Genomic DNA, 23,221 nt, shown 5'->3' on the forward strand with positions numbered 1-23,221 from the left:
ATCCTTAGTGTTGTCAGTCGCCTCTCAGCTGGATTTGCAGGTGCTGAGGGTACGAGTACAGCCAGTTTCTGCGAGCAAGCTTTCCTTCTCTGTATGGCAAGTTACAACAGGGGGCAGAGAGGATCCCTTCCTCCCACCGCCCACTAGGCACGCTCTGCCTGGCTTTGTGTTTAACAGTGTCATCACTTCTAAATCTAGAAATAACTACAAGGACATGCACAACCACTCATGAACCTAATCTTCTTCCATATGACCAATTAATTATTCCCTTGTCAAATATGAAGCATACTAAATGCACAACGCTAAGATACACGATCAAAATTACTAATGATTTTAGGAAGTTACTACTTCATTCCTCCAATTCAGCAACTAAAAAGCATTAACAGAAGGAAAAGTCATGTCATCTGTAACTCTTGAAGCTGAGAAGTTAACTAGGCAAAAAGCACACTCAGATTGAAATGTGGTACAAATCCTGCCATTGGTATTAAATGCAACTCCAAAGATCCAACAGACTTACAGATAAGTCTCTTCAAGTCTTCTACCTGTTTTCTTCCTCACCGTCATTGTAACCTCACTACTCTTTCAATCCCTTGATCATGTAGAGGGAAATCTTTCTCCTTACATACTAATGCTGTAGATAAGCCACTTATTTTAATTCTAAATGCAATTCTACTTCCTGAACTTCACCCAAAGACTAATCATTTTTGTCTCAGCTAAATGAAATATATCCTGACCAACTCCGCTCTTAAAAGTAATTGCTCTTCATCCCCTGCATCTTCCACAAAAACTCCAAATTAAAAAAACACCAACAAACCACCACCAAAGTTAAATACTATTTTCTAAGAAACTGATTTCAGTAACCGGGAATTTCTAAAATTACATTTTGCTTCACCTCTCAGCATTGTATAACAAAAATCATAACAAGACATTTGGCTTTACAGGTGGAAGACTATTGATACAACCTCACAAGAACAGCAGTTGTGTTTGTATAGCACCTAACCAGTACAGACCTCAAATGTGAGTTGGGAAACTGGGCTTCACTCCAAAATCAACACATACACGCGCGTGTGTGCACACACACAGAAACAAATTAAAATACTTGTGGTTGAAAGGTGACATATAAAAAAGTGAATAAAAAGGTATTACACATGACCTGATACACTACTAAATTTCTCATTTTTTCTATTCTGCTAGAATCAGTTTATTAAAAAACAGAAAGGATAATCAGAAACATCAGATAGTCACATTTAATTGCTACGCTATCTAGACTGCATAAGCTGTCCTGAACCTAAATTTGCTAAGCAATATCCAAACAGGCCTGAAAAATCCAAAACTTGCTCAGTCTTCCACAGAAAGTAGTAAATCATGCTTACTAATAATAATTAAGGAAATTCACTGTGAACACGCACCTGCGATATTATGCAGGATTTTATAAACCAATGTAGGATTATCCTTCTGAACGACTTGCTCAATTAAGCACTGTTTTTTTTTTTTCTTTTAGCTAAATCAAGACCTCTTCTGTAAAGACCTGTTCTCTAAACTTATTCGATGCATTTCTATGAAGTCTAAAATAATTTTGAAACCACACTAGGGTAATTCTCTTTCAAATATAATCGGCATACCCTTTGTGAAGAAACCAAAGATCAATGAAATCAAACTGAACGCACTGAAGTGCTGGCTGACTACTGACAGCACTAAAAACTGCATTCCTTACAGAGCATAATCTCTGTGGCTTTTGCTACTTCTAACACCAGTCAGATGTTATCAAATACTCTGATACCTACCCAAAACCATCACACACACAGTTTTAACATTTTCCACATGTTATCGGAGACTTCATGCATTTAACAACTGGAACTGTTTCTTATTAAGTGAACGTCAAGAATTGAATGCGACATTCTGTTGAACATTCTTCTGGACTATAAATGGTTCATTTTTCCTGTTGTATCCAGCCAGGCTGCCCCTTTTATTCCCAGCAACACAAATCGAGTTTTATCAGCCTGAAAGAATCTTTCTTCTAAATGAAGCCCAGTACTGTAATAACTTGAAAGGCATCTTTAGGCAGCGTAGTAAAAATGTTTGATTTGTAATTGCCTGCTGAACTCTTGCACAGTCTGTTGCCATATGGTACCCTCCCTTCTACTGGCAAACAATCTTTCCTTGTTCCTAACTTCTCAGCCTCCCTACCCCCTCCTTTTCTGGAGGGTATGGATAGGAAATCCGAAGGAGGAGTTTCTTCTGCTCTCAGTGTGTTCGTGGTGACATCATAGGTGGGCTGAACGTCTAAGTCGAGTGTGTGTTTGTTTAAAAAAACACTGTCCAAAAGTGATGTATATGGAATCTGGGTCAGCTGTAGCTGGTTAGTGCACTTCTGCATGTGAGAGTAAAACACTGCAGTTTCAAAAAACATTTCCTTCTCTCTTCTGGAATAACCCATACTGGAACATTACTTTTTTTTTTTTCTTTTTTCTTTTTTTTTTTTTTTTAAATGATTAGTTAGCTTGGTTATCGTATGGAGAAACCCAATTCCTCAACACAGCTTGGATCTAACAGAGAAAGACAAAAGCACTTTTCAACTCCAACTGCAGATTAACAATCCACAGCATCGGGTAATATAGGAGGAAAAAGCAACTTGGCCTCTGGATTTTATATCTACCACAGGAGCAAAAGAGCCGGAAGATTTTTTTGCTTGGTAAGTTTTAAAGTTATTCTTACTTACAAGTTTAATTTTGAGCTATTTGTGAACTATACATGCATCTCCCTCAACACAAGATTGTGATGAAACAGATCTGTCTCAGTCTGAAAAGCGTTTGACAACTAAAATATAAAACTCACTTTTGTGGCATTTGGTAGACTTTGGAAACTTGGAAAGAATTAAAAAGGACTCTGCATAAGAGCAGAGACTAACTTATTCCAGTTGTAAGGATGAACAAGTTTCAGTTGTTTAACTGTACTGTAGATTTTGTTATCTATAGTTACAGAAAATTAGTACTACCAGATTCTTTGCTAAGCATGTGATTTGGGTATTGTGAACATATTAATGTGAAATTCTGATCCTACCAGAAAGAAAAAGCCAAAAATCCTATTGATTTCAGGGAAGCTGGATTTCACCCAACAGCACAACGTAGACCTAGCATTACTAGAACTAGAAAATGGATACCTCAATAAAACCACTGTAAAAAGTCCCAAGTAAATCAATGCACATCTGTAAGTAGCAATCATTGTATATAATTTCAACAGAACTTCTATTTATGGTACTTCTGAGCAGTAGAAGTAGATCGGGTTGTACAACCAACCAAGAAACCCAAGTCATACATTGATTCAGAATATAATAAAGTTTGTAGCATTAACAATTGTGCAGCTGAAAATCCAAAGGCATTGCTGCACCAGGCACTAATCCCCTTAACGATTTGTGGAATGATAGGGAAGTTAATTGTACCTCAGCAGTCTGTTTCTAAATAAAGATTCATTTCATAAACATGAAATGTAATGTACATACAAGGCAACACTATATTAAGTGAAAAATAGAGGGGTTTGTTACCATTCTTCTTTGGGGGGGGGGGGGGGGAGGTGGGGGTAAGGATGCAGTTGCAAGTTGACAATTAAAAGAGTTGTTTACAAACAGAAGACAAAAGTACAGACAAAACTCCAAAAAAGTTTCCAATACATAATTTTCTACTTTTTTACTTTCTTTGTGTTGATTTGCAAGTTAAAATACAATAAATAATGCAAAACAATGGAAAAGAATTCAAGTTACGTATTTGCATTGACAAACTCTCAGAAATGCCTGACGCATTCAGAGAGAATGAAGAGGGTGATGCTAAAAGAAGAGACAGTGTTACAGAAAGCAAACTTAATTAAGATTTAGCAGCTATGGGAGAAAAAAGCTCTGAAGCAGTCTTCACAAACAAGAAAGATGGATCCTTTCCAAGTTCTCAAGCCCTTTTTCTTACTATCCTTTTGTGCTTTTTTACATATTGAAGAAAACAATCTAAACAACAAGAAACCCCATTTGAAGCCTACGTAGCGTGCTTTGGACACCAGTCTCCATTCATTCATGATTCGCCAAGGTTTTGATTTACACAGCTTAGAACAATTCCTAAATCTTTCACAAACGAAAACAGCTGAGTCAATTTTAAATACACTGGCTATGTCCAAGGTTTTAACCCTCTCTCCTTTGCTGCCTTCCAACTTTAGAGTTCAAATTTTGAAATGCTTATTTTAAAACAAATAAAGAAATACCAATATTATGCTGTTGCCACAAGAATCATCTGAAGTATGATGGAAAAATATGGCATTTAAAGTTTTACAGGAATTTACTTCAAAGAATGGAAATTCTGAACCTTTGAACTTTTGCCAGTAACTACATGGCTTTATCAGGTCTTAATTATTGCTTTACTGGGCATAGTGTGTTTTTCATAATGAGCCCTATTAGTCTGGTCCTTAATATTTATACACCAATGGATGGAAGCAAAATTTCCTATAGCAAACATCACTAAATGCTAGTCTTCACTATCTGTTTTACAGACAATTCTAGAGTCCCTAAAGAACATATTTCCAAAGGCAAAATGCACCACTCCATCGTACCTGCCTGTTAAAATGGTGCCAACACACACAATGGCTGCAAACAAACATAAAGGAACCCTTACACCAAAAAAAGTCACCAAAAAAATAATCTAGAAGTGTTATGATATCTTGCTGTGTTTTCAGAATATCTAGTACGACAAGATTATACAAATCTCTTCTGCAAAGAATTTCAAACAATCCATGATTTTTAACTGTGACACATTTTCAATGACTACTTTAAAAACCCCTGAAGATTTTTAGCTTGCCTTTCCTAAACGGAATGAGATTCCTGTTAATCTCAGAGAAGCAGAATTCTGTGACTCAATACATCATGTATCTGACTAACAAAACCCGAGAACGTATTATTCCTGGATCTCAGTCAATACAATTGAAAGTAATCCTGTTTTTTCAGTAGAGGCAGAGTGACTTACCGGAAAAGCACTTGTTTATATAGGGGGAAAGGAACTTATTGAAGCACACGGATACATCAAAAATCGATGTGAACATTTCTCCTATAATAAAAGTGACTTCCCCACATAAGTATTACTTTTAACGTTATGGACAAAGTTTTAAGCCAAAAAAAAAATCCACAAAAATCTCCACTTACTCCGTGTAGAGACAGGAACATAGATTGTTCTATTGATTTTAGCTGCTTAGACAAAGCTTAACAGAAAATGAAGCACATGTAACATCAATAACAGAGCTTTCAGATTAACTGGTATCATGTTCAGAAAATCTTTATTCTCAGTATTATAACTTAGTTTCTAAAAGAACCCCATCTCTTTCTTTTCCCATTTTACACGTCTATATATGGAGGTTTATAAAAGAGGGCACTGCTGGTACTTATCATTTGACCATATTCTTTTAATAAATACTCAGAATAAAGATACATACTGATGCTACACTTTCTTTACAAAGAGAATCTTATATTCACATTTACCTCCAACACTTCTGCTACATTCAGTCGTAACAACCTACAGTGCCCAGGGAGAAGCAGTCTGTCAGCTCTGAAAAAACAGATTCCAATTTGTGTTGTAGGTCTCCAAGTTCTACATCCTGCTGAACATGAGAGTCACAGCAGTACAACAAAGAACAAATAGTTTGTTGTGTAGAAAGGTAAAAAATGCCAAATATATACTAGTTTCCACACTTCCTCACCCCGGCAACTCTAATACTTGTAAGTGATATAATGTTTTTTGTGATAACACAGCCCACATTAGTTTCTCAGTGAACATTAAAAATAGTAGTTAATGGTCTATTTTGCTCTTTTCAACTGGAATTTTGTTCTTTCAAACACTTTAAAAAGTAATAAATCAAGGACTAATTCTGGAGAGAAGTTGGGGGTTTTTTGCATAGGCATCAGTCTGGAAAAAGAAAGAAACCAGAAGAAAAGGAATGGCATTTAATGTGAAATGGTATTGAAGCCCTATCCACAGCTCTGTGTATTTCTGACAAGATGATGATGAAGTTTGTGCTGCTATGAAGAGTTCCACATTTCCTCCTGCAGAAGCAATAAAACATTGGCATGCCAGAACATACGTAATGCAACTTCTGCAGAAATCTGAGACCCAAACCCGGGTGATACAGAAACACAACAGAACCAAGTGAAGTGACATTCTATTTGAATTAAAAAACCATGACAGCTCATGAAGAGTTAAAGAATGTATTTTAAAGCAACAGTGTCTGTAACCACAATCTCTCTTGCTTATTTTCCAAGGTCTGCATTCAGGTATTTCAGCAGCCCCTCTCATTACAAGCAACCCTGGACTTGCAGGGAGGGTTTGAGACTGTGGTTCTGTCTAAACTGATCCCTAAGCCTCAACTGCTTTATCTCATAACAGTTATGACACTACCTAAACATCTAAACCTAGGAACCCATGACAAAATGTGTCTGATTAAAAAGCCCTAAAACTATTACCCAACTCTAATATTTGTCATTTTTATGTCTTACATATTAGGTTATCATTCTGTGATATTTTGGATAAACAGTTTTATTTTTTCAAGCTGCTTGCCCAGAACATCAGAAAATTTCTGAAATGGTATTTTAATTTCCTTCTAAGCTGATTAAAACTCCAGGTAAATATCTTACTCGGAACCTATTCTTGTTTAACAAGTTAGGCATTAAGCTGCTCAATCATGCCAAGTAACATCCTAAGATGTTTAGTTTTTTCAACATCAACATTACCATGGAAGCATAAAAGTTCCCTACCAGGCAGATTCTCAGAAGGAACTCATCCCTGCTTAACTGAATATCTCAGTTTAATACATGATGCTTAAATTATTTCAAGTTCTAGAGCATAATCTTATGCAGCTGTTGTATTTGGTTGTGCTCTAATAGATCATTTAATTCATTTTATGGTCTGACAGCACATACACAGACGTGAAAATCCTAACTTCTAACACATAAGTGTAAAAGTTCAAAATGAACACATATAATATTACAAGAAATGCAGAAAGCAGACTGCAGCAGAATACATGACCAGAAAGTGGGGCTGCATTGCAAAATGTTTGGTTTTGAAAGATTCATTTAGGTTTTAACGTATTTCAGGGGGAAAATGTGCTGCAATGGGGAAGACCCCCAGCCATTCATTATTTAACTAACTGTATAGGGTCTTTAAAAACTACCAAGAACTAAAGTGTTATTCACTTTCTTTGGACTATGAAGCAGCTATTATATACCGTGAAAACAGTAAAATACTGGACTTGTACTATGGCTTCATTCTGAACCATATGCCATGAAGTCAATTGCCCTGCATCTGCAAACACTGAACGTAAAAATATGGAAAAATAGTTCAGATGTGAAGAGTTCTCGAACTTCAGACAATTAGTTCAGTTCATCCATGTCAAGTTAGAAACCACACACAGACCCGATTCCCATGTGTTTCCCATGATTCATGTGACTATTTAATCTAATGAACAGTACTCAGAGTTGGAAGTTCAAGTGATTAATATTTTAAATATCTGGAATTACCACAGAAAAATACATAATTAGCTACAGGGAAAAGTGATATTTTCCTACTTTTTTTTTTTTTAACAGAAGTCAACACTTTCAGCAGAGAAATATTAACAAAACTTTTAACCAAGTTCTGGTTTTGATAAAAAAATTTACTAGTAGACACCAAAAATACTTATTAGTACATACTAGCAGTAAACCATACTGAAATACATTTTTAAATATGAAATTTCTCAAACATCTATGTATTACTGTCATTTACACAGGGTAAGAAATTATTTTCAGTATGTGTTAAAAGCACGTGTTCTCTTCTCCTCCCAGAAGCAGGGCTTGCAATACAACTGTCAGCCATAGAAAAAGTTGTTTTTTAGGCAACAGTGGAACATTTGATCAGGATTCCTAGATATAATTCCTGACTGCATGTAACGCATGGTTTGAAGTTTATAATCACTGCTCTTAGTGAAACCAAAAAATAAAGACTCAATACGTTTACTCTGAGGTTGAGCAGGCATCACTTGTAGCAATAACATTAAAGCCAGAACTGGGGAAAGTGACCTGACACAAAAGTCACCTTATCATTTGTAAAGGTGAACGTAAAGGAAGCAGAACAGGTCTGCTTCTCCTTCAGGGTGACTGTTTCAGGACTGCCAAATGCACTTAAACTTGAACCTGGCAAGAACTGCATGAAAATTAGCTTTCTCTGGCTTTACTCTGTTTTTCTTCTTAACTGTACAATGGCCACTGTACAAAGCCTTGTATGACCACTAATAGTAATCTGGAAAGGAAAGCCAGATCAACAGCTGAGATAAGAAGAGTGATCTGCTTGACAAAGCAAATAAAACATGAAAAATGAGGGTTCCCCGCCCTGCCATTTAAGTGCTACCTTTATTTATCATCTCAAAATATTTTAAAAATAAAGTTAAAACCCAGGTGTCTCAACATTCTTCAGTCTATTATCACTTCATTTTAATTCTTTACACAGAGCTAAAAAGAAACACATTATTTTCTTTTAAAGGTGAATTTAATATTTCAGTAAAGTATTTATAGTGATAAGACATCTAATACTTCACTTATTTGGATTAAAATGTTCTCAAAGGTTCAAATATAGTTGAAAACAATTTTAAACTTTCATCTCAAAAGGCAACTAAGCTGAGACACACATGCAGAGCGTTATAGACTTTCCTTAGAAATAGAAAGTTATTTGAATATATAATTTTCAATGTTTAAGATAACTATCTTATGCTAATCTCCTGCTTAACACTAATGTCCAAAAATAGTGTTAGATATGTGTATATTTTTCAAGTCTACCATATGTGTGTGTATATAAATTTGAAAAATGTATGTGTATATGAATAGGTATGTATATAGTATTAAAAACCCTATACATCTCTCTCTATATATACAAAGCTAAAAGAGGACCAGAAAGGCTTACATAATCCAAGTTCCAAAATTTATATAAACATTTTTGAAAATACTACCACTCTGTCTCCCTACTTCCATTCCAGGAAGACACTCTGCAGGCACTCTGTATGTTCTGTAATCATGTGCATTCAGTTGCAGTGAGTACAGATCTAAGCAGTCCAATTCATAATGAAAGCATAGCACATCATCCAAGCACAACATTGTTTCTGAGAATATACCTATTGCAGCGACTTCTCTACTAAATCCAATATCTAAACTTCAGGGTTTGCTGCTCAAAATAGAAAGCTATTCTTTGAAGCTAATCTAATGGAATCTATGTCTACATGTAAGCATGGCAAACGCATCAGTTCAGGCAGTTTAAGTAGTACAGGAGCCTTCGTTATGGCTCTAATTTAATTATTTTACCTTTTATATATTCAACAGCCGCTTCTGACAGTCATCATACTTGCTTTAAAATGAAGATATTTAAATGGACCTTGGGCGTACTGTTGTTCCTGCTGTTGTCTATCGGGCGGTGTACAGAACAATCTACGCCTAATAACACATCCCAGCGGAGGCACCCTCGTTCAGCAGATGGTGGAGAGGAAGGGAAGAAATGCGGTTACACATTCTTGGTCCCAGAACAAAAAATCACAGGGCCAATTTGCGTGAATACTAATGGACCAGGTACTGGTAACAGAAAAGATGAAGTCACAAGAATGGACATCGAGAACTTGAAGGACGTGCTGTCCAAGCAGAAGCGGGAGATTGACATTTTGCAGTTGGTGGTGGATGTGGATGGAAACATTGTGAATGAAGTAAAATTACTGAGGAAAGAAAGTCGTAATATGAACTCTCGGGTCACCCAACTCTATATGCAACTCTTGCATGAGATCATTCGAAAGCGTGATAACTCGCTTGAGCTTTCCCAACTAGAAAACAAAGTCCTTAACGTTACAACGGAAATGTTGAAGATGGCAACAAAATACAAGGAGCTTGAAGTAAAATACGCAGCACTAACTGATCTTGTAAATAATCAGTCTGTGACTATCTCACTGCTGGAAGAGCAGTGCTTGAGAATCTTCTCACGACAGGACCCCCATGGGTCTCCACCTCTCGTTCAAGTCGTGCCACAGCACATTCCCAACAGCCAGCCTTACACTCCGGTTCTTCTGGGAGGTAACGAGATACAGCGAGACCCCGGCTACCCTAGAGACAGAGATGTAAGGCCACCACCTGACCCAGCTACTTCTCCTACAAAGAGTCCTTTCAGAGTACCACCACTGGCTTTAATTAATGAGGGTGAGTTACCTATCGCTGTTTATCTAACCTGAGATTTCTCTGTTTCAGAGGGAAACTGTCCTGGCTATAGAAATAGAACGAAGAATTTAAAGAATCTGGTATAGCTAGCCCTTGCTCCCGACTCTGATTTTCTCTTCCTCCCCCACCCCCTAAGGAAAGCTTTGGTTTGCCAAATAGTCTAATTCTTAAGCTATAGCTGCCTAAGAAGAATTCATTGAATTTCTGAGTATCAGCTATTTCAATCTGAAGAACCCGCACCTTTAAGTCACAAACTATTGGGGTTTCTGTCTCCAGCTGGGTCCGAGTTATGGAAATGAAACTTAAATATGAGCAAATACTTTCTAGTATTTAGCCCTGTATCTTTGAAGATTGCCTGCTAGCTACATGTTGCAGTACATGGCAATGGTGAATAAGAGAAACTAATTAATCTTAAATAAATCAAGTAATTATAAGTAGTTGTCCTTTATACGCACACATACAACGTTTGCCAGAAGTTTATCCTGCTAGAAGAATTTTACTCCTATTCTGAGCTGCTTTAAAATTAGCATCTAAATCCACCAACACAGCCGTGCAATAAGTCTCTTAAGTGTTTGGTGGAAATATTCAAGAGAGTAATATAAGTTTGAAAGGGTAATTGAATCAAGGCTGGATCCAATTAGACGCACTCAGCTTTGAAAATTTAAAATGAGTAACTACATTCCCAGTAATGTGATGTCACTAGGTGATGGCAAGTTAAATTAATATCATAAATATTATGAAAATACATCCAGGAGGCAGTATCAAATCTTCATGTGTTACATTCTTCAGGTCATCAGATAAATTCATTTCTCACTACAAACAAAACTAGTGACAAGAAAATTAAGCTGCCCTGAACTCTGTGATGATTCTCACTTTACTAAAATTTTGACAGAATTGTGATTAAAAAAAATTAAGGATTGAGAAAAACAAGCTTTTCTCAGACATCCATTCAAGTGCTTGGTCTTGGCTTCTGTTAGCTTGCACAAAAAAAGGATTTGGTTGGGGTTCTATTTGTGTTTGGATTTGGGGTTTTTTTTTTTTTGCTTTTGCGAACATATTGCCTTTAGTCACAGTTGGAAGTTCAACTTCATTCCTAAGATGAAGACAAACATTTATTTGTGACTGTTCTACAAACAACTAGCTGCTGATGTAAAGAACAACTATTTTTATTCAGGGTCTGCAGAAAATTCAGGCACAAACCCAAGTAAAATGCCAGATGTCATGAGAATTTAAATCACACATCATGACACAAAATAAACAATATAAAAGCACTATGTTAATGTCTGGTCAGACAGCAAAAGTACCATTCTAAAAGCCAGCAACTTCCTGTTTCCCAGAAAACCCATGCTTCAAGGTTTTGTTATAAATGCATCTTTTTCTTTCTCAGTGTATGCCTGCTGTACATAAAAAATTTAGTGTTGTTGAAAACAACACTAAATGTTTTCCTCTGAATTATGTACCACGGTTTTCACTAACCTCTACCCCTAAGAGTTCAGAGTTTGAATCCATTTTTACAAGGGAACACAAAGAAATCTTAGGAAATGTATTTTTGCATTATTCAACTTCCTTTATTTAATACTAGTTTCTCGAGTTTGAAAGTTTAAGTGTTTCTTGCAATGCCTTGGGAAAATGAGGGCTGAGAACTGCTACAGCTTGTTGAGCATCAAACATCAAACCCAAAACTTTGAAATTGAAACACAGTGCCCAGTTATTATCTTTGATATTTTAAATTAAGGTTACCATATTTAACAGTGTACAGAACCAAAACTGTCTATGTGATAGAAAAATGAACTTAGCAGTTGAAAGACGATGACTATTTATAATGTATAAAGATGTCAAAAGAGACCAATGAAAACTAAATGGTCCCATTTAGAAACAGGCCTGTCAAAGACTTGGTTACAACAGAACAAACAACTGGACAAACAAGTTGGGAGTTTTCTCCTACTGTATCTTACTGTATAAGATAGATCTATGTATATATCATATATATATATATATATATGAAAAAATATATAGTGGTACCTAACAAATACTTGCATGCAGCAGAAGTTTACAGAAGGGTCCACGTGCATCTTAGTATTTTGGGTGGAGAGTAAAACTCAAAATACATGGGGAACAGAAGGATGAGATATTTTCTAAAGAGTTTTTTGCTTAATTTACATAAAAATTGCTCTAAAAAATGAGAAAGAATAATCATAAAATCATAGAATGGTTTGGGTTGGAAGGGACCTTAAAGACCATCTAGTTCCAAACCCCTGCCCTGGGCAGGGACACCTCCCACCAGACCAGGTTGCTCCAAGCCCCGTCCAGCCTGGCCTTGAGCACTGCCGGGGGGATAGGGCACCCACAGCTGCTCTGAACAACCCGTTCCTGTGAATTACGGTTTTCACAATTATCTTAGTCCTTGGAATAACCACCCACGTCCCCAAATTTTACTGTCACTATGTTGTAAAAAGTACCTTCAAGTAGACAGCGTACTTGACAATTTCACACACAGACACCTCACTCTGCTGCTAACACCTGTCAGTTAACAATATAACTTTTTTATTTTTAATACACATCCAATTTTATTTGGGCATTTTCCTCCGCTATTGCTCAAAAAATCTTCTGTATGAAGCTTTCACAAGCACAGCTCCTTTATCATCCACTCAAGGTAACATCTGGCATCTTAAAGCAGGATTCAGCCATCATTTTATGAACCTTCCAAACTTACAATATTTCATCATTTCTGTTCTCTACTACATATAATTTACAATAGAATATGATCTGTACTAAACCATAAATTTAAAACAATTTTAGAAGTGAAATATTTAAGAGATCATCTTCTTGGAGTATTCCTAACATAACTAGTTGTCTCAGCAGCTTAAGTGTACACAGACTGTTACAAAAGAGTAAATATGCACGAGATAATTGCTACATAGATAACAAGATTTTGAACAGAATAATTATGCTTTTTTCATCAGCCAGAGCCTCCACTCACACCAGCACTGTGTATAACCTTACACTGTTTCACCAGTCTCAGTATTACCACTGAACAAGAAATGGATCAGTTCTTATACTCTGAATTTAAAATTATTACGTATAACAAAGAATTTACTTCTCAAAAGAGATTCAAGACAATACACCAAAAGTTACAGGATTTCCTGGATTTCCTTACACTACAAGTAGAAATCTGTTACCTCTACTACAGCAATAATTTATGATAAGCACGTACACAGATCTGAGCATCAAAAAGCAGACAAGTTGCATCTTGAGACCCTAATGATAACTGACAATCAGAAGTGATCAAAGTGTATTATATAAGGAGGCTAGTACCATTCTGTCTGCCTTAAAAGCTACTTAAAATCACTGCAAGCATCTGCTTGGGTGTCTCACGGAAAAATAAGTCTTCAATTCCTCCTCCAGTAGAAATCACGGGAAATAATACATAGGATATCTGAGCTATTCTTAATATTTAGTTAACATTACAAAAAAACCTACTTGTCTGTAGTAGTTCATTTTAACCATGTACAAGAAAAAAGCACTCATATACCAAAGCTACTGGATTTCCTGCCTAAGCTAGTACTGCATGCACTGCAAGAATGACAAAAACATCATTAAATACTGGTAGTACAGTACGCAGTAGTACTTACAACAGTGACTCAATGTCTGCGGCATCGTTGGTAACACCGTTACAGCCAGAAGCTTCAAGTCATCACCTTCATTAGATATAACACCTTTCTGCATTCTAATTAATATGAAACGCGTTATGGATTTCTTGCTAATTACACACTTACCCAACTGGCAACCTACTACTTGAAAATCTAAAAAAAAGCATGACTTTCAATTTGCTTTTGTCACACGACCTCAATCTGCAATGAAGGTCACTTTCACTCGACCTCTACTTTTGATTAAAGAATAACTTCAGTCACTGTCTGCTATGCTTCTTTGCACATTAGCTGCTTCTGTGACTGATGAGTTTTCTCTGAAGTTCCATTTCATTTGAGAAAATGAAAAAGTGTATTTGAGAAAATGAGTCTTCTAAAATGAGAGGAAAGCTGTAGGTAATTTATTTTCAGATTTACTGAGTATGAGTTTTCAAATCCATTTAGGGTATCTGCCACTAACTAGTCATAAGAACGTATTCTGCTTTTTCATTAGTAAATAACCAGTTTCTCTAAATTAACTGAAGTAATGATACATGAACATAAATCCTTTGCTATAAAGTCAAAAATAGAAATATTACCAAAAATTGAAAGGCAAATTAGGCAAAGCTTTCAGAGATATATAAGCTGCACACTTCTTATGGAATAACCAGATGCTCTTCTGTAAGTGGTATTGGTGAAACCACTATTCACGTGGTCTAAAATAGAGCTTTCAAGCAGCACTGTCAACAGCATTTTTTGTAGAATCGCAGCCCTGAAAACAAGTATGTGAGCCCTTTTAGCTGCTCAAAAAGTCCCTTCTCCATTGCTCACATCTTTTCTTCATCAGTATCCATCTACATGTATCACACCAGGATGACAAATGAAACAGAAATTCTTATCCACAGTTAACTGGCTAATCCTAGAATGGGTAAGTACATAAAGGCAAAAAAGTTATGCAGTACAAGAATACTCTTTCACTAAATCCCATGTCTGTAGACTGTGGCAGTAAACACTTTTAACAGCTACTCTCAAATTAGATAGGGGAGGGAGGAGGGGAGATATCTGGGGGTCTTGGCTTTGTTTTGTTTTAAACTTCCACCAGTTTCAAACAGGTGCACCAGTACAATGAAGTAAATTGATGTGTACGTGTCAAGAGTTGGAGTATAAACCTTCGACACAGTAGGCAAAGTTAAAAAATGGGTGTTGGTAACCGAAGTCTGTATCTGTTTAGCAAAATGAAGTTTTTCTTTAAAAAAACCCAACATGTTTGTTTATATATACACAAATAATCAAAGACAGTTTTCCACAGTAGTTGTACCTTAACTGAATTACTGACTTTCCATTACCATCACAAAATATTCTTGAACAATGTGCACCGCACAGCCAAGCTTGAACACTTACAGTATTTCTTTTTAAAAAGGTCCATTCAAAGACTGCCAACAAGCCAAGGAAGCTGGGCATTCCAACAGTGGGATTTATATGATCAAACCTGAAAACAGTAATGAGCCAATGCAACTATGGTGTGAGAACAGCCTGGACCCTGGAGGATGGGCAGTTATTCAGAAGAGGACAGATGGATCTGTCAACTTTTTCAGGAACTGGGACAGTTACAAGGTAAGTTCTGAAATGCAGAAAATCAGCTGCTTCATTTCAGTGCAGCAGTGACATTATCTATAATGATCAAGATGGTGCAAACACTTTCAGTGCAATTCTCCATTGCAAACAGTTGTACAGAGTGATAAACACTGAGGAGCTGGAAATAGATAGCTGCTTCAGTCAAACAGTGAAATTAACTTTATGAACAAAGATAACTGAAAAGAGTGGTCATCCCTCAGAGGCAAACATATTTCAGTGGGACTGTCCTATTTCACTCAACGCAATACTTAACTTTGTATGAACTAATTTATTGTCTGAAATAGCTTGCATTTATGATGCACAACACAACTGGGGATACATGTGTTATTCTAGACAGTGACTGGGAAGTCATTTATTACAAAGACTCGACTAAACACATGATTTTTATTAACACAGAGAGAACTACAGTAAGTACTTGCAAAGCTTAATTGTCTCCCTTATTCATAAGCCAGTGGAACTGTTCATTTTAGCATGTTCACAGATCTGCAGGATCAGGGCCTTAACTGAAAAACATTCCCAACAGTAAATTAAAAAGGAAATAATTTCTATTTTTAAAATTAGGTTAGAAATCTGAAGATTGGTGAAGGGAAGCACATTTTTGCGTGTTACTGTGCTATTATGCACTAGCAAGCATAATGCCTAGGACGACAAACGCATGCTGCTTTGGAGTAATTACACGCTAGACAGGAAATCTGAAAATCCATTTGGTTGGATTTTTCAAATAATAATAGTGTGCTGCCTTCATACATATAGGACACAGTTCTCCCCTACGATGCTGTGCCCACTTCACATGGATCTACAATTGCCATGTGCATTTTATCTGAAGAGAGAACTGAGCCACATTTAACTAAAAGCAATATCCTAAGTTAGTAATAACCACTAACTAAAAGTAGTACCATACAAAGGAAATGACAAAAAAATTACTATGAGGATTTTCACTTTTTGCATTCTTGGAATTTAAGGATTCAAATGTTAATCATTCCATATTAGCAGTTATTCAAAGTCTTTACTTCTCAGTACGTGGTTGGTTTTGAGGTTAGCTTTTTTGTTTTTTTTAATGTTGTAAGGCAGTTATGGACTGCCTGATAAAGTAACCATAAACATTTTGAATATAATGCAAAGAAAATGTAGAAGAGTATATAACCGGTACCTAATACGGCTCAAACTTGGGCAGATTTGCCTCCGAGAAAACTTCTTGTTAAATTGCAGTGGCTGAACATGGTATTCCTATTACCTAACTTCAAGTAATTGAAGGTGCACCTCTGTGACTGGCTTTAAACTAAAGCTTGCACCGCTGACAACACAGGTGTCTCCCACACCCACATTTCTACATCTGTCCCTACCTCTGTGTGGCTGCACGGCTACAGCGTTGGCACAAGGGAAGTACTGCAAACGTGGCCGTGAGCCCAGAGCAAAGCACCGCTACCATTTTTGGTGGTAGCATGATGCTATATCAACTTAAGCCACTTGTGAAACTGCAGCTTGAGGTCAGAGCCTCGACTGTTCATCTGCTGGAGAGAGACTTCCCCAGAAAGTGAAAAGAAGCAGGAAATCAACTGTAGGTCCTACGTAGCCAGAAAGAGAGGGGTAGCCAGACTTCAGAAACTCGAAGTGTAACAGATAGCTACAGACCCTAGCAGCAACACCAAACATTACCAACACTGCTTTACCCAGGGACAAGGAAACAGCAAATATGAAATATCACTTTACAGCTACTGTGCTGGCAGTCTGTGATTTGAAAGGAAAGGTATCTTTATATTTGATTTCTGAGCACAGTTGAATTACGTGATTAAATTTACAGTCAACAACGAAACCAGTTGCATTGAAAAGGCAATAAAAAGTTACTCACCTTTAATACTGAGTGCTGACCCATAAATACCTTTCTCAACCTCGAAATAGACCCCCTCAAATGTCATTATTCTTACAGATCCCTTTAGTTTTGTCCAGAAATATACTGTTTCAGTTTCCCTGATCTCTCTCCCTTTACATTAAAAAAGAAGAGGGCATCACAGAAAACAGAGTTTTGCCACCTTTACTGACTCTGGTAGTACCACAAGCCGCTGGCAGTCCAACTGAGTAAATGGCCAAGTGCAGTAAAATAAAGCATTTAAAAGCATAGGTTGAGCAGTCACCCAGAAGCTTAAAGGCTTTCACTACCCAAGTCCCAGTGGTTTATAACACTCCTGCTGATGAGTGTTTTGACAAACAAGAAAAGCTAAGCTAACATCACCTTCTGCTCTTCTTTTGTACAGAAAGGATTTGGAAACATTGACGGAGAGTACTGGCTGGGACTAGAAAATATTTACATGCTTACCAATCAGGATAATTACAGACTATTGATTGAGTTAGAGGACTGGAGCAATAAGAAAGTCTATGCTGAATACAGCAGTTTCCGCCTGGAGCCCGAAAGTGAATTCTACAGGCTACGCTTAGGAACATACCAAGGAAACGCAGGCGATTCCATGATATGGCATAATGGAAAGCAATTTACAACACTGGACAGAGACAGGGATATGTATTCAGGTAAGGAAACTAGTATACATGTGAAAAGTGAATACAGTAGATTCCATTAGTGATACCACCTTTAAAAAAAGAATAGTGCAAAAAAAGTAAACAAACTCTGATAAAACAACTACATCGAAAGATGCTTCAAATTGATAATGATAAAAAACCATGCTGACAGGGTCCCCTTCAAGGCCCTGCACCATTCAGAAATTGAAATTCTATTACCCTCACTGCAGACGCACTAGAGCAAGCTTTATATTTAGCTCAATGACATCCTTATCACTTGCACATATGTCTGTGCAGTCAGAATACCTGTCCAGGTGATCTCCAAGAGTAATGCTGTGACCACAGAACAATAATCACTGTGAACTAAAGCCTCTGAACAGCATGAAAGGAACTGCCGTTGTGCACAGGCTTAGTTATGTACCAGCACTTGAGAAATGGGCAGATCACTTCGTTTTGCTCTCCTTAAAGGACACTTTCTTGTTCATTTCCACGCTCTTCCTCCAGCTTCCCCCTTAAAGCCTTAGCAGTAAAAGCAAGCTTGGGGAGCTTCAACTACTTCCAAGTGCTTTTTCTCAGCTGTCAGTAACCATAAAACTGGACAAATCTTGCAAACGCTTAAACAAGCCTGTAACAGTAAATACACAAGTTACAAGCAACTCTTTGTGGAACTGTGGCCCTGCATGCTGCTTGGTACTGTATCAACTCACATTGCTTCCACTGAAGTATTTCTTAACAGCATATAATCCGAGTTCCTCAAATGTTAGTACTGCTGGTAGTCTGACAAGAGTTCATCTCCTTGGTTTTCAGCTGTCATATTAAATCCCACATCAATAATCCCCCCTCCAGGCAATGGTTGCTGTTACAATAGAATTTATAATTTAGGTAGAAGCAGCAATTGATATGAAGTACTTCAAAGCTCCCTCTAAGAATAAGGCAGAAGCTGAAACCGTTTGCTAATCTCCATTTCTCCTCTTTAATGTCAAAGTTCACCGTTTTCTTTCTGTCCCACAGGAAACTGTGCTCATTTTCACAAAGGCGGCTGGTGGTATAACGCCTGTGCCCACTCTAACCTTAACGGGGTGTGGTACAGAGGAGGCCACTACAGGAGCAAGTACCAGGATGGAATATTTTGGGCTGAGTACCGGGGAGGTTCCTACTCCTTGAAAGCAGTTCAAATGATGATCAGACCTATAGACTGAGGAGGAAAAATCCCACAGTGCTCAAGTGATCACATATAAACTTCTCAGCGCTTGAGTTCCAGAAAAATAAAATATTACTTTTTAATCATTATTTTGCACAATCTGCCCCTGCAAAAAGCAGGTCTACAGTTTTCCTGCCTTTTTTCCCCTGTTGTGTTCCCCTCTCCTTTTGTTAGAAACCTTTTCTACTGTGACAGACGGTGTTTTTTTAAACACACATTCACAAAAGCAGATGTTTGTGCTTGCAAAGCATATTTATCTTTGTTCAAGTCCAACACACTTTATGTCAACAATCATTAGAACTGGTAAAAAAATCCAGATATATGACAAGATATAAGCTTTTTCACTTAAAAAGCTTATGCTTTTTCAGGTTAGCTCAACCCTTAAATGTAAATATGTGAAATGACATTGTCTTGCTTTAATGTGAAAATTGATTAGTTATTTAACAATTTATTTAAAAACGTTGCTATTGCTTTCAATGAAAATCTGACTTCACATTACTGTTTAAGATTTAGTCCAAGAAGCTACAAAAAAATTGAAGACTTTCTAGCTTTGCCAGCAGAGAAAGATCTTTGCAACAAATAATTATTTCAAAATGAAGCAGTGAATTAAAATAAAATATTAAATTTATTAGTGGTGTAGAGAACTCCTTAAGCTCTGCATATCTTACCTTCTGTAAAACACCTAGGCAAAATGTTCCTAACGAACAGAACAATTGTATGACATTATTGATAAACTTAAGACAACCAAAGTGCTCGGCAGGCTTTTTTACTTTCAACCTCCGTATTCAAACATCCCCATTAAACAGAAATTTTATTTCTTGATACTTTGAACTTAAATGGCAAACCAGAAAGTCCTCATATTACAATCATGACTTGACACTTGGAGACCCCTCATGTGCTCCCATTAGGAGAGATGAGGTCTGAACAAGCGCTTAAGCATACTAATTTAAAGAAGGACCAAGTCTCTACTGAGTATTAGTTTTCCTCCAACACAGCTTTCTGCTGACATAGTAAAACAAAGATTAGAAATCACCTCTAAGTATATTCTCCCTGCCACCCCAAAACTGGACTGCTCCTGTGACACAGATATTTCCCTTCCCCTACTTGTATACAACTTTTGATACTGTCTGTATTAAATTTTCTATGTTCTAGATAACAGATTTCCACTAAAATTAATAAATTAGAAATACTTTTCCAACCATTAACAAAAGTCATACAACATACTGCATCAAAACAAGATACTTCCAAAATCTGAAACATGTTCAAGTGCTAGAGTCTCTGAAACGAAAGCTTTCTTCCTAGTATATAAAATTATGTAATAATGGTACTTAGCCACACAGCTTACCTAATTTAATTCGACAGAACAAAAGCTAAATATATTTTTCTGAATGGTAAGCAATGTATTTATTTGGCATGTGCCTCCAGGATTTTAAGGAACTTTACTGCTATTTAACATAAGAAACCTTAATAGCTAAAAGAATAATCTAATATTATTGTTACGTTAAATCAGTTGATATCAATTGCTATGCAAATTCAGAGGACAAAATAGCATTCTCCTTTCAAAACACATTCTCTGGAGTACATAAAGCTTCACTGATAATATATGGCTGCAAGGGGTGTAATTAAATCTTTGGCCAGAGATCAAAGCCAACAAGTTTCAACAGTATTTAACTGGGGTTGGCAGGGGTAGGTGGAATCAGTCCCATATTCTGTTCCCCAATTCTAAGAATTTAAACTGACACAAATGTTTAAGATTACAATTCTGAAATTGGTCTTCATATAAGGAATATTTGTTTGTTACAAATATCATACAGACCTCATTGATTGAGTGTTCTATAAAATGCTTTTTAATTGCAAATACTTAAAACTCAGACTATCTATAGTCTATTCTTTTTTTTTTTTTTTCTATGGTAGCTGAATAGAAGAGCAGTTCAGGTAATTGAAAAGCTGAAAATGCCCTCCAAAACATTCCTTTAATGAACACTTCTGACAGCTTTAGTTCATTCAACCAACAGATTTCCTCTCCTTGGAAGAGATCTTGTTTTACCAGAAAACCCGCTACAAAAACAGTGTTTGTTTATTCAGTGCAGTCAGTGAAAGGTGTACTTTGCAGAAATCCCTAAGTAAAATTAGCTGCCACTCAGCCTTTAAATTAAATCTTATATATTAGCCATCTAAAAAGTGAGTCTTCCCCAATTTAAAGCTGCAGAATGACGTTAATTAAACATTATTACAAAATATATCCAGGAAGGCTCAGACTGTACAAATGCTGTGCTCTGAAAGGAAAGACTTAATTTTAAACCGCGCATTTAAGATTATAAGAAGGGAAAGCACAGCACCTCTTTTTCAGGTTGGTTCATACTCTGTACAATAATTTACTGTTTTCAAATGCTTGTAACTCTTTCAGCTCTTAGCTTTTGGGTTGAATTTTCTAAGCAGAGCAAACGACTTGGAAATTAAGTGTCTTCTCTCTCACATTTTTTTAGAAAGTTTTTCAAAAGAGGTTTTAGCATCCCTCAAGCTTATGACACTGGACATTCAGAAGCAGTCTGTCTGTGAAGGGTATAGCTTTCACCGCTCCTGTACGATCAATTCAAATTTAACCAAGCAGACCTTGAGAAAGTTCAACCTGTACTAAACCTGAAACATGGTTTTCACATATATTTCCAAAGTCTATTGCAAGCATTATCACTGGAGTAGCTGAATATTCATCAGATGAATACTTCAATAACCTGTTTTCAGCTTTTCTGTTTCTGGATATAATTCCTGAAAGACAGCTGTAAGAAAATATTTCACAAGGTAGTACTGTCTAGTTAAATAAAACTCTTACTTCTCAAGATATGGCTCCATTGTTTCATTGTGCAATCTCAAATTAATCAAACTCCATAAGACTCCCTTTGAGAATGGGTTTTTATTTTAAGGCAAAATATAGCATCATAAATACAACTCCCATTTATTTTGGCTACTTCTGTTGGCTGGGTAATGCAATAGTGATGGCATATCCCACGTGACGTAATAAGGGCCTAATGCTGAACATTTTTATTGGTGTTGCATGGCTCTGAGCACTCACATTTAAGTTAGTGCATCCACATTGATAATGCGCTGCTCTCACTTGCATTTCTAGAACTCTGGATCACATCACACTTATCGTTGCAAGAAACTGAAAAAGGTTTTTATACACACACAAAAAAATGTGGAAGGACATCTTTACTTTGCACACAGTAAATGAGCTGTGGTAATAAGAAATCAATCTGTATTTCTGTGGCTCCATTCTCATTCCAAAGACTACACCAAAAAAAAGCATTTCAGCTTTACCTTATAATGCTAAGATGGTCATGAAAAAAACTACACACACTGGATATTTGGTTGTATAAGGGTAAACCTAGTAACCTCTAAAGGGTAGAACGTTCATCCTTGAAACTGCAGCTGAAACTCCTCTGTATGCTCACTTTCCCTATGACCTTCCAAACAGGGTCTCTCATGACCAGTGCCAATGTTTCTCCGGAGGAGACTTGCAATGGCAAACGGAACTGTGTGGCACATTCGATTCTCTGCACTCTTCTGAAGAGCATTTTAGGGGAGCATGGCAACTGCAGGATCTCTGCACCAAGAGTGAGAAAGCCTCACCCCACCCCACCCCTTCTTTTACTCGAAGAGGAAACTGACCTTACGATTAATCCCCCTCCCCAGCACATCACATGATCACAATTTTTAACTGCAGACTTTTAGGCAGACTTTTCTACACATTTTAAACCAGGAGCAGCACTTCCCCCATATACAACTGTATACCAGAATTAACAACAGAAAAAGATCCTTTCAGGAATTAAAACCTATAGTTTGTAAGCTTAAAACAGTAAGTAAAACAAGCAACTTAAGTTACTTCTGTTCCATATGACCCTTATATTAGTAAAAATGCCTTGGGAAGGAAATTATAGAAATAATACTCTGGCAAATCTACTCAGGTCTTAATGGCAATTAAAGCTTTGATCAAATGAGAAAAACTGAACT

The 23,221-nt window shown here is 36.8% G+C and overlaps 2 protein-coding genes across 9 annotated transcripts in view; one reads left to right on the forward strand and one right to left on the reverse strand.

Annotated features, from left to right (window-relative positions):
- RALGPS2 (Ral GEF with PH domain and SH3 binding motif 2) overlaps positions 1-23,221 on the reverse strand; it is a 127,863-nt gene that overhangs the window by 33,352 nt on the left and 71,290 nt on the right. The window lies entirely within an intron of this gene.
- ANGPTL1 (angiopoietin like 1) lies at positions 1,777-22,031 on the forward strand. Its single transcript, XM_056355590.1, has 5 exons — positions 1,777-2,692; positions 9,365-10,222; positions 15,287-15,480; positions 17,754-18,024; positions 19,024-22,031. The coding sequence occupies exons 2-5, from the start codon at positions 9,397-9,399 to the stop codon at positions 19,209-19,211; spliced, it is 1,479 nt and encodes a 492-aa protein (XP_056211565.1). The 5' UTR covers positions 1,777-2,692; positions 9,365-9,396; the 3' UTR covers positions 19,212-22,031.

The sequence above is a fragment of the Falco biarmicus genome, chromosome 11 (assembly GCF_023638135.1).
Source record: "Falco biarmicus isolate bFalBia1 chromosome 11, bFalBia1.pri, whole genome shotgun sequence".
NCBI lineage: Eukaryota > Metazoa > Chordata > Aves > Falconiformes > Falconidae > Falco > Falco biarmicus.

Excerpts from the sequence above, each read along its gene's own strand:
- ANGPTL1 (XM_056355590.1), top strand. The coding sequence starts at position 9,397 with ATGAAGATATTTAAATGGACCTTGGGCGTACTGTTGTTCCTGCTGTTG. Across the intron at positions 10,223-15,286 it reads ACTGGCTTTAATTAATGAGG|GTCCATTCAAAGACTGCCAA; the intron begins GTGAGTTACCTA and ends CTTTTTAAAAAG. Across the intron at positions 15,481-17,753 it reads GGAACTGGGACAGTTACAAG|AAAGGATTTGGAAACATTGA; the intron begins GTAAGTTCTGAA and ends TCTTTTGTACAG.